The following is a 13,850-nucleotide window of genomic DNA, read 5'->3' as shown; positions in this document are numbered from 1 at the left end:
TTTTTCAAGCTTGGTAACTTTAAGATGTGAGGAATTCTGGGAGTTGAAGTCCACACATTTTAAAAATACCAAGTTTGAAAAACACTGATTTAGATAGTTCAGTCCCTAGCTACTAAATTTTTAAAACTGTATGAAAGGAAGCAGATTTTGAGCCAAGAGATAGGCAAATATATGTGTTTCAGTTACAGAGAATTTTAAAAAATCCAAACCATTTCAGGTGCATTATGAGAGTCAGCGTGTTTCTGTGAATCTGTTCTATTTATTAGGAATCTATCTCAACACTTGCATGACAATCTCACAACATCAGGCTTGCAACCAGAGGTGGGTTTCAGCAGGTTCTGACCAGTTCTGGAGAACCGGTAGCGGAAATTTTGAGTAGTTCGGAGAACCGGTAGTAAAAATTCTTACTGGCCCCGCCCCCATCTATTCTCTGCCTCCCAAGTCCCAGCTGATCGGGAGGAAATGGGGATTTTGCAGTAACCTTCCCCTGGATTGGGGGCAGAATGGAGATTTTACAGTATCCTTCCCCTGGAGTGGGGTGGGAATGGAGATTTTACAGTATCCCTCCCCTGCCACGCCCACCAAGCCATGCCCACCAAGCTAAGCCATGCCACCAAGCCACGCCCACAGAACTGGTAGTAAAAAATTTTGAAACCCACCACTGCTTGCAACCCTATTAGTATTGGACATACACTCATTCCTGGAAGCCATGTTTTGTTTGCCTGAGGCGTATTTTGAATTATGACCTGGGAAATTGTTTGAACAAAGGCAGCAATTGAACAAGAAGGTACAAAGGAAGATTTGTACTAATATAGCAAGAATAATAGGTCTGTCACTTTAAAGACTCTGGAAACCTTGAAGGTTTTATCAACTCACAATTTTCCAGCAAGGTCTGAATCTCTCAGGTTCCCTTGACATGTTCACTCCCACAGGAGATCTTTTGCTTTTTTGATAATATTTGATCACTGGTTGTATGTTAATTACTAATTTTAGTAGCAATTTGGTGAATATTTTTTTATTCACTCTGTTTATGCTCTGTTTATTTGCTGTTTGTTCAGCTCATTGTTTGCTCAGATTGATAGCACATTTCTTGTGTCTGGATTGTTTGTCATTTAATGTTAGGTGCTTTAAGTGTCTTGAATTTCTAACTGCAAAGGAGAGCTATAAATATTTTGAATACTTTATGCATCCCATTTCCTGTTCTATTATGAGTACAATGATCATATTTTCTTGGTGAAAAAATAAAGGACGAAGTTGAAAAAGGGAAAATTGAAAGAGTTCATATAGATAAAAAATAATAATTGTTTATATTTATAACTTTGCTTCAGAGAGGAAAATTTAAGAGCAAAATCAAGAAAATAAATAAGGAAATTAAATAAACCTAAAGGATAGTTTCTGGAAGAAAAGACTGCCCTTTATAATTAAGAACGTATGGCTGCTGGAACTATGAGTGATTAAAAATATAGTAAAGAATTATTCCTGTGTATAATGGCGCTCATGTAGATTACATTTTATCTACAGACTCTCAGCCACATTTACTCTCAAAAAATTTCAAACACTTTTCAAATTGACAACCAGTTAATGTGTAAACCATTTTCTACACATATATTTCTAAATAATGATATTGTATTATTGATTTACTCAACACTGTATATCCTGCTTCTCAGACAGTTGGCTACACAAAGTGGCATGCCAACAGTAAACGGGAAAGGTACAAACATATAAGAAATGATCTAAAAACAACCCAGTTTGAACTGAAGAAATTCAGCTAAGATTAAAGTTGCCAAAATGGACAAATACATTCTTCAAACTATTTCTTCATGATTCAATTCCCAGTATTTGATAGTTGTCTTCAAATGTCCTCCATCACCACCAAATTGCTCTACTTGATATGGGGGTAGGGAATGTCCATTGCATTTGTATGTATTTTTAATTGCTAAATTTCTATGAATCCTCTTTAAAACAAAAAATCCCTCTGATATTTCTTTTTCTTTCCAATTACTTGAAACATACTTCCAAAATCACAAAAGTCAGAATGGAAATAATCTTTCCTAATCTAAGGAAAAGTATATCAACATTTTTATATGAGATCAGTGCAGCCTTTCTTTTTACACAGGTGCATAGGACAGAGAATTGCTTGGTGTAGTTTGTTTTCACATTGCTGACAAAAGCAGCTCCACAACTCCACATGAGATGGAGCTGAGTTGTGTACCCAGTTGTGTACCTCACTCACTCTTTCAATCTGAATAAAGAGCGATCACAATTTCTTTTTCTCTGGCTGTTTTTCAGTATATCCTTGGGTTTCTTCCAGAAATGTGACTGCTAGCAATAATAGGTGTTGATTCTTCAGTGAAATCTGCAATACTGTATATTATAGACTACAGTGGAAAAGCCCAAATTGCTCCATAAATTTAGAGTTTGTGTTCTGATCACACATTTATCCACAAAGTTGGATAAGAATTCCCAGATAATTTGTGTCTGGTTCTAATGAAAAACACAAAGATAGCTCATTATGAAAGGATAGTTATGTTAAAATTAGATTGAAGCTAAGAAGAAAGACAAAGGATGATCTCTATTTTTGCAGATAGTACTAACAATTCATATTACTGTGACAGTTTTGGTTTTCATTTGCTTCAGATCCTGGCCAGATGGTTTTTGGGTTTTTTTAAATTTGATTTATATGCCGCCCTTCTCCGGAGACTCAGGGCGGCTTACAATGCGTTAAGCAATAGCCTTCATACTTTTGTATATTTTATACAAAGTCAGCTTATTGCCCCCACAAACTGGGTCCTCAATTTACCTACCTTAGAAAGGATGGAAGGCTGAGTCAACCTTGAGCCTGGTGAGATTCGAACTTACAGTAATTGTACACAGTTGGTGTTAATCACAATGCTATCAGTCTGCTGAGCCACCAGGTCAGTGGTGGGTTCCTCCCGGTTCGGTCCAGTTCGGCCTAGCCAGTAGCGGTGACAATATGACGTCTTTTTCTACTCAGAAATCCTTTAGAAGAAGCTTTGCAATTTCTAATGAATTTCTCAATTTAATCTGATCTGAAAACCCAGTCCAGTCAATTTTATAATGACTTAATTTCAAGATACTGGTAGAAAGTCACATATTTCTTTATGCCAGTGCTATGTCCACAACTAAACTAATAATATGCAACTTTGAAACTCATTGTATGCTGCAGCACCCAGAAGTCATGATGATTCTTTAGCCAGTATAAAGAATACATTTTTAAGGAGAAAGAGCAGGGGTGAAATCCAGCAGGTTCTGACAGGTTCTGGAGAACCAGTAGCGGAAATTTTGAGCAGTTCAGAGAACCGGTAGCGGAAATTTTGAATAGTTCGGAGAACCGGTAGTGAAAATTTTGAGTAATTCGGAGAACCGGTAGCGGAAATTTTGAGTAGTTCAGAGAACCAGTAGCAGAAATTTTGAGCAGTTCAGAGAACCGGTAGCAGAAATTTTGAGTAGTTCGGAGAACCAGTAGCGAAAATTTTGAGTAATTCGGAGAACCGGTAGCGAAAATTTTGAGTAATTCGGAGAACTGGCAAATACCACCTCTGCCTGGCCCCAGAGTGGGGTGGGAATGGAGATTTTGCAATATCCTTCCTCTAGGAGTGGGAAGGGAATGGGGATTTTGCAGTATCGTTTCCCTGGAGTGGGGTGGGAATGGAGATTTTGCAGTATCCTTCCCCTGCCACGCCCACCAAGCCATGCTCACCAAGCCACACCATGCCCACCAAGCCACACCCACAGAACCGGTAGTAAAAAAAATTGGATTTCACCACTGAGAAAGAGCATTAAGAAGATTGGACTACATGTCATATATTATGTTAGTTTGATACTATAATTACAAAGAGACATGTGTAGATCCTTCCATTTGTAAAATAGATTTCTCAAAACCAATTCCTCAAACAGAACTCTATCACATCTTCTCAAACACAATATGAAGAAGATTTACCTTCTATTGGGTAGAAATGGCTGGAAATTGTACAGATATAAAGAGAAACTTTCAAAAAGTATGGTAAGGGTTTTAATAGTTGAACAAGCTGCCAAGGTATACTTTTCTTTGCAGAAAGCATTGAACAGTTGTATGAACAGCTGAAGAGTTAATTCAACATAATAGAACCTGCTTTGAACAGCAGATTTTGACTAGATGACTTCTCAGGTCCTCTCCAATGCTACAATTCTATGATTGGGTATATAAAACATTTAACTGAACAAGTGATGTGATAGCACATCAAGATAAGCATGCACCTGGGTTCAAGATTTTGGAGGCTGCAATGTCCTAGCTCATAGCAAGACATAGTCTGCATCTGTTTGAGTTGAGCTCCATCCAATATGACAAACGCTCTATAAACATTGTGGAAAATTCCAGCCCCACTTAATCCCTGGGGTTTCTTAAAAATGACATTTCAGAAAGATCCAAACAGGAAAGAATTAGTGTGATAAATGCCTTTCTTCTTGTGGAGGCCACGGCTGTGCCAGGAGTCCGCCAACAGGAGCCGCCTCAGCTGAAGGGCCACCCCCTGTTTCCCGTCTCCCAGGCTGCTGCCTCTCTAAACACATAAGGCTTACTCAGAAGATTAGGAAAGAGCACAGGAAAAGACCACAGAGTGCCTTTTGTAATGGGAGTGGGATTAAGACACCAGGTGACCAGCTGTGGCTCCCAAGTGGGTTTCAGGCTTCTTAGTGCACCAGGTCACTGTCAGGTTCAATTAGCCACACGCCACAGAGGTGGGAAGAGGTGGAGTGTTAAGCGTGTTGCAAAAGAACCTTGCTGGAATCCACACCAGGCCCATCTTCTCAGCTTTGAAGGACAGGGACAGAAGCTATTGTTGTAAGTAGTTCTTCTGTTGTTGTTCTATGTGGAGAACTTGTTCAATGTTTCTGTGTTTTTTACTTGGGCAAATGTATTTGCGGCAGAGGAGAGGAGTACAAACTCTGTTAATCAGCTCATAATTATGAGATGCATGACTTCAGAAATGAATGATTTGAAATGAAGAGAGGAGGAAAGGGGCAGAACAGATCCTGCATTTTTTCAGGATGCATAAAAGAGATGGGAGCTTCAGCAAGGCAAGCCTGTCCTGCTCACACTAGTAAAACGACACCTGTCATGCTCATATTCATCCTGCAACCTTGTATCATTCTGCAACCTTGTATAAAGTGGATCATTTTGGAGTACCTGGTCACCTTACTGAGAATCTAAAGTTGTGTTGTTTAATTTTGTTTGATGAATCATTGGCTTTTTCAATTGTTATTAGTGTTCTCCAAAATATAAATATTATTAAACATTTATATTGAATTAATTAAATTAAGAATTCTTTTAACTTTTTGGAGCTGCTTCCTTCTGGACCTAAATAATCATGTTTATAATTGGCTTGGTTCAATAAGATCTATAAAACATTTTGAATCTAACAGCTTCTGTTTGAGATCATAGTTCTTTGCTCCAGATTGCCAAATCTGGGGGGGAAACATCCTATCAGAATATGGTATATATAAAATATTATACTTAAACAGTCACCATTCCATGTGGAGAATCCACACATGAAATCAGTAGAAAAATCTGTTTTTACCACATTGGTTATATTTAGGAATGTCAATGTAGACAGTACCCTTATAAGTAAAAAAAATGAAAGCTTTAAAAGAAGATGGATTTGTGTTGTATAATTTTTGAAGTGAACCCTTCTTTTTTGAAGATTATCTGCCTTGATAACATAATTCATAGGATTGTTGGTCATAGAATTGGTCACTCCTAATATTTATGAGGAATTTGCCAGGGGAGAGTCTTGCAAAAGAAATCACTACAACTATATGATCTAAGATTGATCTGCCTACCAATCAGCTGAGCAGGCTGCCTTTTTACCTTTAGATAATATCGTGATCATTCCCTCATCAGCTGTCTCTTTCTCTCTCCCAATGTCTGTGTGTTGGGAGGAGGAGATCTTGGGCTTTAGCATTGTTCTACAGAAAAGCTATGCATTGGTAATCAAAGGTGCTTCCCATGGTGAATTTTTACTATCATAAAGTGGGAATGTAGCCTTTCCTTCCATAACAGATTTTTTTTTGTTCTAAAGAAGAAACTAGTGAGAGAAACAGCAGGGTTATCAACGGAAGATGAGGTTTGCCTCTCTGCTCATAAAATTCTATGAATGGAATGGGGCAACTTTGTCCCGAAGTATCTTCTGTCTCTTTTTCTCAGCTCTGCAAGATGCAGTTAAAGGATATCCTATTTGCTAGCAGCCTGAGTTCCAATAAGCTGAAGGAGGTACTGTAGCTCTGCTGCATTACATACAGGAGGCAGTATAGCTTTTGAATCTGTGCTCCCTACTCTGTCCCTAGAAATATCATCTGGCAAAAATTCATGGGCGTTATTCTCACAGACATGATTTGAAGTTTTCCATGTTTGGTAAAAATAAGAATTCTGCATGTGAATTTCATGGCAGCAAATTTACCTGCATGCAGTGGAAAAACAAAAGAAATAATAAAATAACTACACAAACCAGTAATATATGTAAATGATTCTCAAGTCTGCATGAAAAGCATTTTTTATCGTTACTCTATTATTTATACCCGTACTTTAAGATTCTTCTAGTAAGATTCAATGCATGCAGTATTTCTGACTGTAATAACACTGATACATTTTTCTTAAAATACAGAAAGGCAGTAAAAATATAAAGTACTGTACACAAGAGTTTCCCACCAAATAATGCTGCCAAGACAAAGAGTGGGCGTACAAAGTGTCCAATGCTACACATTTTGTACGATGCCAAGTTACCTGTTATATGATAAGGAGACAACCCCCCAACATTTAAGAACTGAGTAATCTGCATATCTGAAAGATTGTAACAATGCATTTCTATTTGTAGTACAGATGTCCTAAACATTATTCTCTTTCTGGGTAAGCAATGATAGACAAAATGTAAAAAAAAAGGGGGGGGGGAAGCAAGAAGTACTAATCTGAAGAGATTAAAATATGAGATAAGAAACAGAAGAAAATACAGATACATTTGGTTTGTATCAAATCATGGATTATACTTTTTGGAAACCTCTTATGGACTTTTTTTGCTGAAATTGGAAAAAAATGAATTGATGATTTATGGATTTGCTGATTGAAATGGATTGAATATGGGATAAAGAGGACCATGTTGTAACTTTAAAGAGGGAAGAGAAATAATCAAGTTGCTTATAACTGTTGTAAAGAAAATTGGAAGCTGCTTCTTTATGCCCTATATATCTTTCCTGTTTCCTACCTGCAATGTCTTTTCTACTTCTTTTCTCTCTTCTTCTTTATTAATTTCATTCTATGTAATTTCCTATTTATCTTTTACTTATATGAAATTTTTTTTAAAAACTTTCATTATCCTTATCCTTATCATTTTATCTCCAAGGCCATTCTTCCTTAACCTTGCTCATATACTGATTCGTACATTGCCTCTTCTTTAAATTTGGGCTTCTTTTTTTCTTTCTTCTTCACCCTTTCGTTCTATATTTGTTTTGAAATTTGATCCTTGTTCATTCTCATTATAGGCACAAACAACTCACTTTTCTATTCAGCACCCATTCATTCTTGACACCGTCCCTTCTTGTTTTATCACATACACATAACCCATTACTACGGCATTCAATTAACTTAAATATTTCTTGTGATATATCCAATTTTTGCTTCCACATAACAATGAACAGTTTGGACAGTTTCAAAAGCATTTTCATACACAACCCTTTTCACTTCTTTTGACAAACATGTATTCTTTACAACAGCAGATCACATTTAAGAAGAGAGAGAGATACTCCCATCTTTAGTAAATATTTTACCAAGGCATACAAATTCATTTACTTGCTCCAGTTTTCCCCCAATTATATATAATATATCATTTAATATTTCTGGGTGATGGTCATCATCTCTCTCCAGCAAACTTTAAGATGAAACACAGTATAAACATTAGAACTTTATGAAAAGCATGTAATCCATCATGTTGAGCAACTCCAGGCATGATGCAACTGAGCCAGGAGAGCTGTCTCAAAGGAAAATTATGACACTTACATAATCAAGGGAAAACTGATGTCAAATATTGTATTCCATTGCATTCTGTCTTAATCATTTGTCCCTTGTGTGTCTCTTTGAGACAGGGACACAGTGTAGAAATTCTCTCCCATCTCATACTTTATTTTTTTCACTCTGCAACACAGGGTGGACAGAATCACTCACTTCAGTCATTGTTAGCCAAAAACAGTACTTCAGAGCAGTGTTGCTGTTTGCTTGGGGCAATGTAGAAAGGCCCTTTGAGGGATCAACATGCTTTAATCTTGCTTTTAAATCTGTAAACTTTTTCCTGGGCAGCAGTTCCAACCAGAGTCATGGTACTGCCTAATAAATGACTTTTTCTGCATTGTCTTTTTTTTTTTTTAATTCTGTGCTTCAATTATGCCCCAATTTGGAGAGGTTTCTCTATAGTGTTACCTCTTTTTTTACTCTTTACTACAGAATTACTACCTCAGAATTATTCTTAAATTCTTTCCTTGTCTGCAAATAAATGCTCCAGCATTTTTCATGTTTGTCTGCCTTTCTCTCTGTGAAATTCTGTTTTTGGTCTCTGAAATTGCCTAAAACACCATGGGCTGGTGCATGGGCTAATTGGTTTGCAATTACTTTAAAATACTGTTTAGGTGCCTTTATCATCAGATTTTTTTAAAAATTTTCTGGAAAGTACTTTATAATATAAGGAGATATAGAGCTAGTTTTTCTCTCCTCCCCTTTTCTTTTTCCCCTCATTTTGTCCAGAGGTTTGCTGATTTACTCTGACTAGAACTCTTGCCTGATCACTTGCAGATGACTTTTGGAAATAAATTGGGAGCTTATGCAGTTAGACTAGGATTATGACTGCCCACGCTGGATATAAGATTTCTACAATGCATGGTATATCAGGAAGAATTGAGTTTGACTTAGCCCAAAGTTTGCATTGACCATTATTTGAGATAGTGGACTTGAAGATATATTTATGTATGATGGACTCTGTTTGTTTCATTCTTGAGTTCACCGTGAATTTTTTGGAATGGTGGTAGTCTTTCTATGGATCTTTCTTCTGGTTTAATTCTTGCCATGCTGCTGTTTGTTTCTAGCAGGCCCTGTGATGACAGTGACCTACACATACCGTGTAGCTGAGGCCCGCCTGGGCACTTTCTCACAGCTTCTGCTACAATGGAAAGGCAGCATTTACAAGCTCCTGTATTGTGAGTTATTAATCTTCGTATCACTTTACTTTGGGATCAGCCTCATCTACAGGTGAGCATTTCCAGTTCTCTAAACCTGAACAGTGTTGTTGTTGGGGGGGGTTGTTGTTTCTTTGGGGAGGGGGTTGTGAAAAAGAGATCAGTAGGGTAGCTTTGTTCCTCTTGGTCTGGTTGTTACTTCTGTATCTTCTGAAGATAGTGAGCCAACGCCTCTCAAAAATTGTTTTCCACTCTCCTTTCTGCTCTCCATGCACTTCTTACCAGATAAACTATGTCTAATCTTAAACAACAGTAATTGCTTCTAGGAACACATTTCACTAAAAAAAAATCTTTGGAGGGCAATTTATACGATGTAATCTCCCATTCCTTATTTCTGCTTTCTCACTGCTTCTTTAGTCTTTTTTCCCCATACAAATGTTTAAAATATGCTGTAATAGAGTTGAAGGACTTGAAACAATACAATTGCAAAATAATGTAGCCTATTGTGGCAGTTGCAATTCATTGTTACTATTCAGGCATACATTCTCATATATGATCACTTTTTTTTAACAGAATCAAAATAGCTAGTTGATGATTGATCAAACAGGGTATCTGATCTGATACAAAAGAACTAATGTGAATCATAATTGCTAACATTCCTATAATAAAACCACAAAGAAATTGCCATATGCAGTAAAAATTACATATCCCTTGGTTTAAAGAATAGTCTTTTGATTGGTTAAAAAAGTGGTACTTTCCTATAGCAAAAGTGCTGCATTAGCACATGTAACCTCTATGGAACAAATAAAAAAGATTGCAATTTTGCAAAACCGCAATAACAATACTTAATTCCCAGTATGTACAGGAATGCACCTGAGTCTGTATTCATAGAGCAATTAATATTTTGTTTGTTCTCACCAATAAGAAATGTTTTTGTTGTTTTGAGACATATCACAATGTGCTTGATTGCAGGTTAATTCTGAATGAGAGTCAAAGGCTGATGTTTGAAAAATTAGCCCTTTACTGCAATAGCTATGCTGAATTGATTCCTGTGTCTTTTGTCTTAGGTAAGATTGCAAAAATGTGAGACAAATGCTATGAATATGAAGTCTCTCTCTATATGTTAGTTAACTGATTTATCTACAACAAGCAGTAGCTTTAACTTTAGTGCTTAGGGCAAAAAATCCAAATGGTGTTTCTGATTTTTCTATGTAACCTTTTAAAAATGAAATTAATTAATTCGTATTTAATGAAACCACTAAACCAAAGTCCAGTTGAACCGGCTGTCTCTAAGCTTATTTATAGTCCATTATCTCCAGTGGGTTCAACTCACTTCATTCTCAACAGAGGCAAAATAGAGATTGAAAGATGAAGCCATTTGTGTTGAGATCACGTCCTGGTGACTTCAGGGACAGATCCTTCATTTTTATATTGATAACATTATGGAAGCAGGTTATTGTTTTCTTTTTTCTTTTTCCTTTTTTTTTTCTTTCCCCAAAATGTGTAATGTAGCCCTTAGGTTTTATTGCTCTTTTTAAAAAGATCACAAGAACTGCGGAAGATGGGAGAAAGATGAATTATACTATTATTATTTTTAATTTATAGCACATGGGATGATTTACAAACCTTTCCCTATTGCAGAATGTTACTGCAAGACAATTTTACAGTGCCTTTTTATTTATGGCCAGTATTTTTATCTCCAGGTGATCAAAAAGTTGAAAAACAAATGATAGTTCTTAGCAAGAGTTTAATTGAAGCATTACTGATATCATTCTGCCATTCAGGCAGTTATTTCTCCCAACACAAATTCTTTAGGATAATAATTTTTATTATTATTATTATATATTCTAAAAACAAATGTGGGGCTTTCATCAAAGCCTTGGTTTTGTTACCATAGAAAAGCATGTATTTTCTGGACAATCAAATACAAAAAAAATGGATTCTATCCACAGAGAACTGGCTGATTTTGAGCTGTGCCTCGCTGTCCTTGTTCCTTTCTAGGTTTTTATGTAACTTTAGTGGTATCTCGCTGGTGGGGACAGTACGAGAGTATCCCATGGCCTGATCGCATTATGAATCTGGTTTCAAGTGGCGTGGATGGGAAGGACGAGTATGGGCGTCTTCTGCGGCGCACACTCATGCGCTACATTAATCTACTGAGTGTGCTGATCTTGCGCTCAGTCAGCACTGCAGTCTTCAAGCGATTTCCCAGCATGGAACATGTAGTGACAGCAGGTAGGCATTGCCAAGAGAACTCAGCAGAGGCTAACTAGCTAGGATAAAATGCCATGGAAGTTGGTGCACCTAATGATACTTCTGGGAGCTCTGAAGTTGATTGAATTATTTCCAACAGTAAGTCCTTCAGACTGTAACTCATGCCAGATCTTCTAGGAGGAGATGATGGAAGTTATATTCCAATACATCTGGGGATACATGATTAGGGAGAAATGGCTTACCAAGATGCAGACAGGAAGAATAAATAAATAATGTTTATTCATTACAGTCCCATCCTATTTGCCTTTTGTCCAAAGGATTCACAGCATCATACGTAGTTTTCTCTCTTTATTTTATTCTACAAAATAGCTTAGAAAGAAAGATAATGCTTGCCAAATAAGACCACTCCATGAGTTATAGGACTGATAATCTAAAATGATCTTTGCCTGATAACCCCTTCCTAACACTGCCTCTCAGTATCACATTCAATCTATGGAGGGTTCAGTCCCTTGGAACAGTTGTAACTGTTGTTTACAGCACATCTCATATCATAAGTAACTGGGTTTGATTTTCTTTGGGAGAATATTACTGAGTCCTTGTGAGGTTTATAACAGTCAGCCCCCCTTGAATACTACCATTTAAAAACCCAAGTGCTTAACATTCCCTAGTCAAGACCAAGATTCTAGCCACATACCCACATAGATAATCCTATGGATATCCATTCATTTTATTGCAGTACTGGGTGATATACTCAGTCAAATGAGGATGGCTATGCAGACTCAAATGATCACTAATTGTGTAAAGGCATTCTTTTAAAAAGGATTATTCCAAGTAGCTTCGGCAGTTTTCCCAGATCATTAAGACTCCAGTCTTTTTGGCTTCCTTTAGGTTATTTTACCCTCCCCCCCCCCTCCCCATCCAATTGTGTCTGATTGTCAGAGACTGCCTGGACAAGTCCCTGCAATTTTTTTGACAAGGTTTTTCATAAGTAGTTTGCCATTGCCTCCTTCCCAGAGCTGAAAGAAAGTGACTGGCCCAAGGTCACCCATCAGCTGTGTGCCCAAGGTGAAACTTGAAGTCAGGGTCTCCCACTTTCTGGATTAATATGTTAACCACTTCACAAACTAGCTCTGTATAATTATTTGATAAACAGTCTTCTCTGTGATAATCCCTTTACCGGCTTGACTGTTTCTGTCCTACAGTACTATTTTTAAAAAACAATCAAAGTAATTAGAGTAAGATCCATTCAGTTCTGAAATCAGATCCTAGATTTAACAAGGAATCGTTCTCAGTGAAGATTCTCAATCATCTAGTCAGACATGTCTAACAATTGTCTGAAGTTGTCTGAAGGTTGAATCATTGCAACCGGACTAATGTTTAGTTTCAGAGATGTTTCACTGCCCATCCAAGCAGCATTCTCAGTCAGCGCAAGGCAGTTAGGCAGAGAGTCGTTGGAATGTACCAACCCTTGCCACACCCACCTGAGGGGATTCCAACATCTCTGAAACTAGAAATTAGTTCAGCTGCAATGATTCCACTTTTAGATAATTTCAGACAATCTTCAGACATCTCTGTCTGGATGACTGAGAATCTTCATCAACATTTTGCAATGCATTTTGGGGAAGAATCCTCTGAGGTTGGTGTGGCAGGAGTTGGTACATCCCAACAACTCTGCCTAACTCTCTGCCTTGCATAGACTGAGGAAGCTGCCTGGATGGGCAGTGAAATTACTAATTACTAAAAATTAGTCCAGCTGCAATTATTCAACCTTCTGACAACCTTCAAACAAGGAATCTTGTAATCCAGTAACATGTAACCAGGTGGATGCATTGCTTCATCCCTAGATCTACAGGCAAGCGTGAAAGTTGGAGGCTGTTTTGAGAGGTTGTTTAAGCAGCAAAGCCATGCATTAACCAAAGGATTAGTTGTATCAGCTCAAAGACTGATGGATCTCATGGAGGCCACTCTGGGGTATCTAAAGGCAGCTTTTTCCAACCAAGAGAACATTTTATGTCAGGAATTTCTGCAATCAATCACTATGGGAAGGAAAACCAGCAGCAGTTGTCTATGATAACCAAACCACACCCTTACTGTCAGTCTCTACTTGACTAATAGGGCCAAGTAGAAATAATACCAGCAAACTATCCTATGCCTTCCAACAATCAGCTTGGGTGGGTACAAATTTCCGTTGCAATGTTTTATTTCTTTTGGCTTTTGTCTGTTGTTCTAATGTTTACATTTTTCCTCATTCTGTTATACTCTGTATTTTTATTGTTCTGAGATTGACTGAAAAAGTTTTACACTGATGAGCTTTATGAAAATGTTATTAATAAATCAATCCAAGAGATGCTACCACTGCAGTCCAATATTTCTGTTCTGGAGAATAAATCAAATTAAATTCTCTATAGCTAATTCTGAATAAGAAC

At 37.3% G+C, this 13,850-nt stretch overlaps 1 protein-coding gene across 1 annotated transcript in view; it reads left to right on the top strand.

Annotated features, from left to right (window-relative positions):
* The window catches only part of LOC117667015 (bestrophin-1), a 38,779-nt gene that overhangs the window by 10,635 nt on the left and 14,294 nt on the right, over positions 1–13,850 (top strand). Inside the window, exons 2-4 of the mRNA XM_034420155.3 lie at positions 9,121–9,283; positions 10,183–10,277; positions 11,212–11,445. Of these exons, the coding sequence (XP_034276046.2) occupies positions 9,121–9,283; positions 10,183–10,277; positions 11,212–11,445 (492 nt within the window). The remainder of the gene's footprint in view (positions 1–9,120; positions 9,284–10,182; positions 10,278–11,211; positions 11,446–13,850) is intronic.

This window comes from Pantherophis guttatus, chromosome 1, assembly GCF_059756535.1.
Source record: "Pantherophis guttatus breed Tessera chromosome 1, ASM5975653v1, whole genome shotgun sequence".
NCBI lineage: Eukaryota > Metazoa > Chordata > Lepidosauria > Squamata > Colubridae > Pantherophis > Pantherophis guttatus.
Note: the sequence above shows the minus strand (reverse complement) of the source record. Positions and strands in the feature narration are given on the sequence as shown.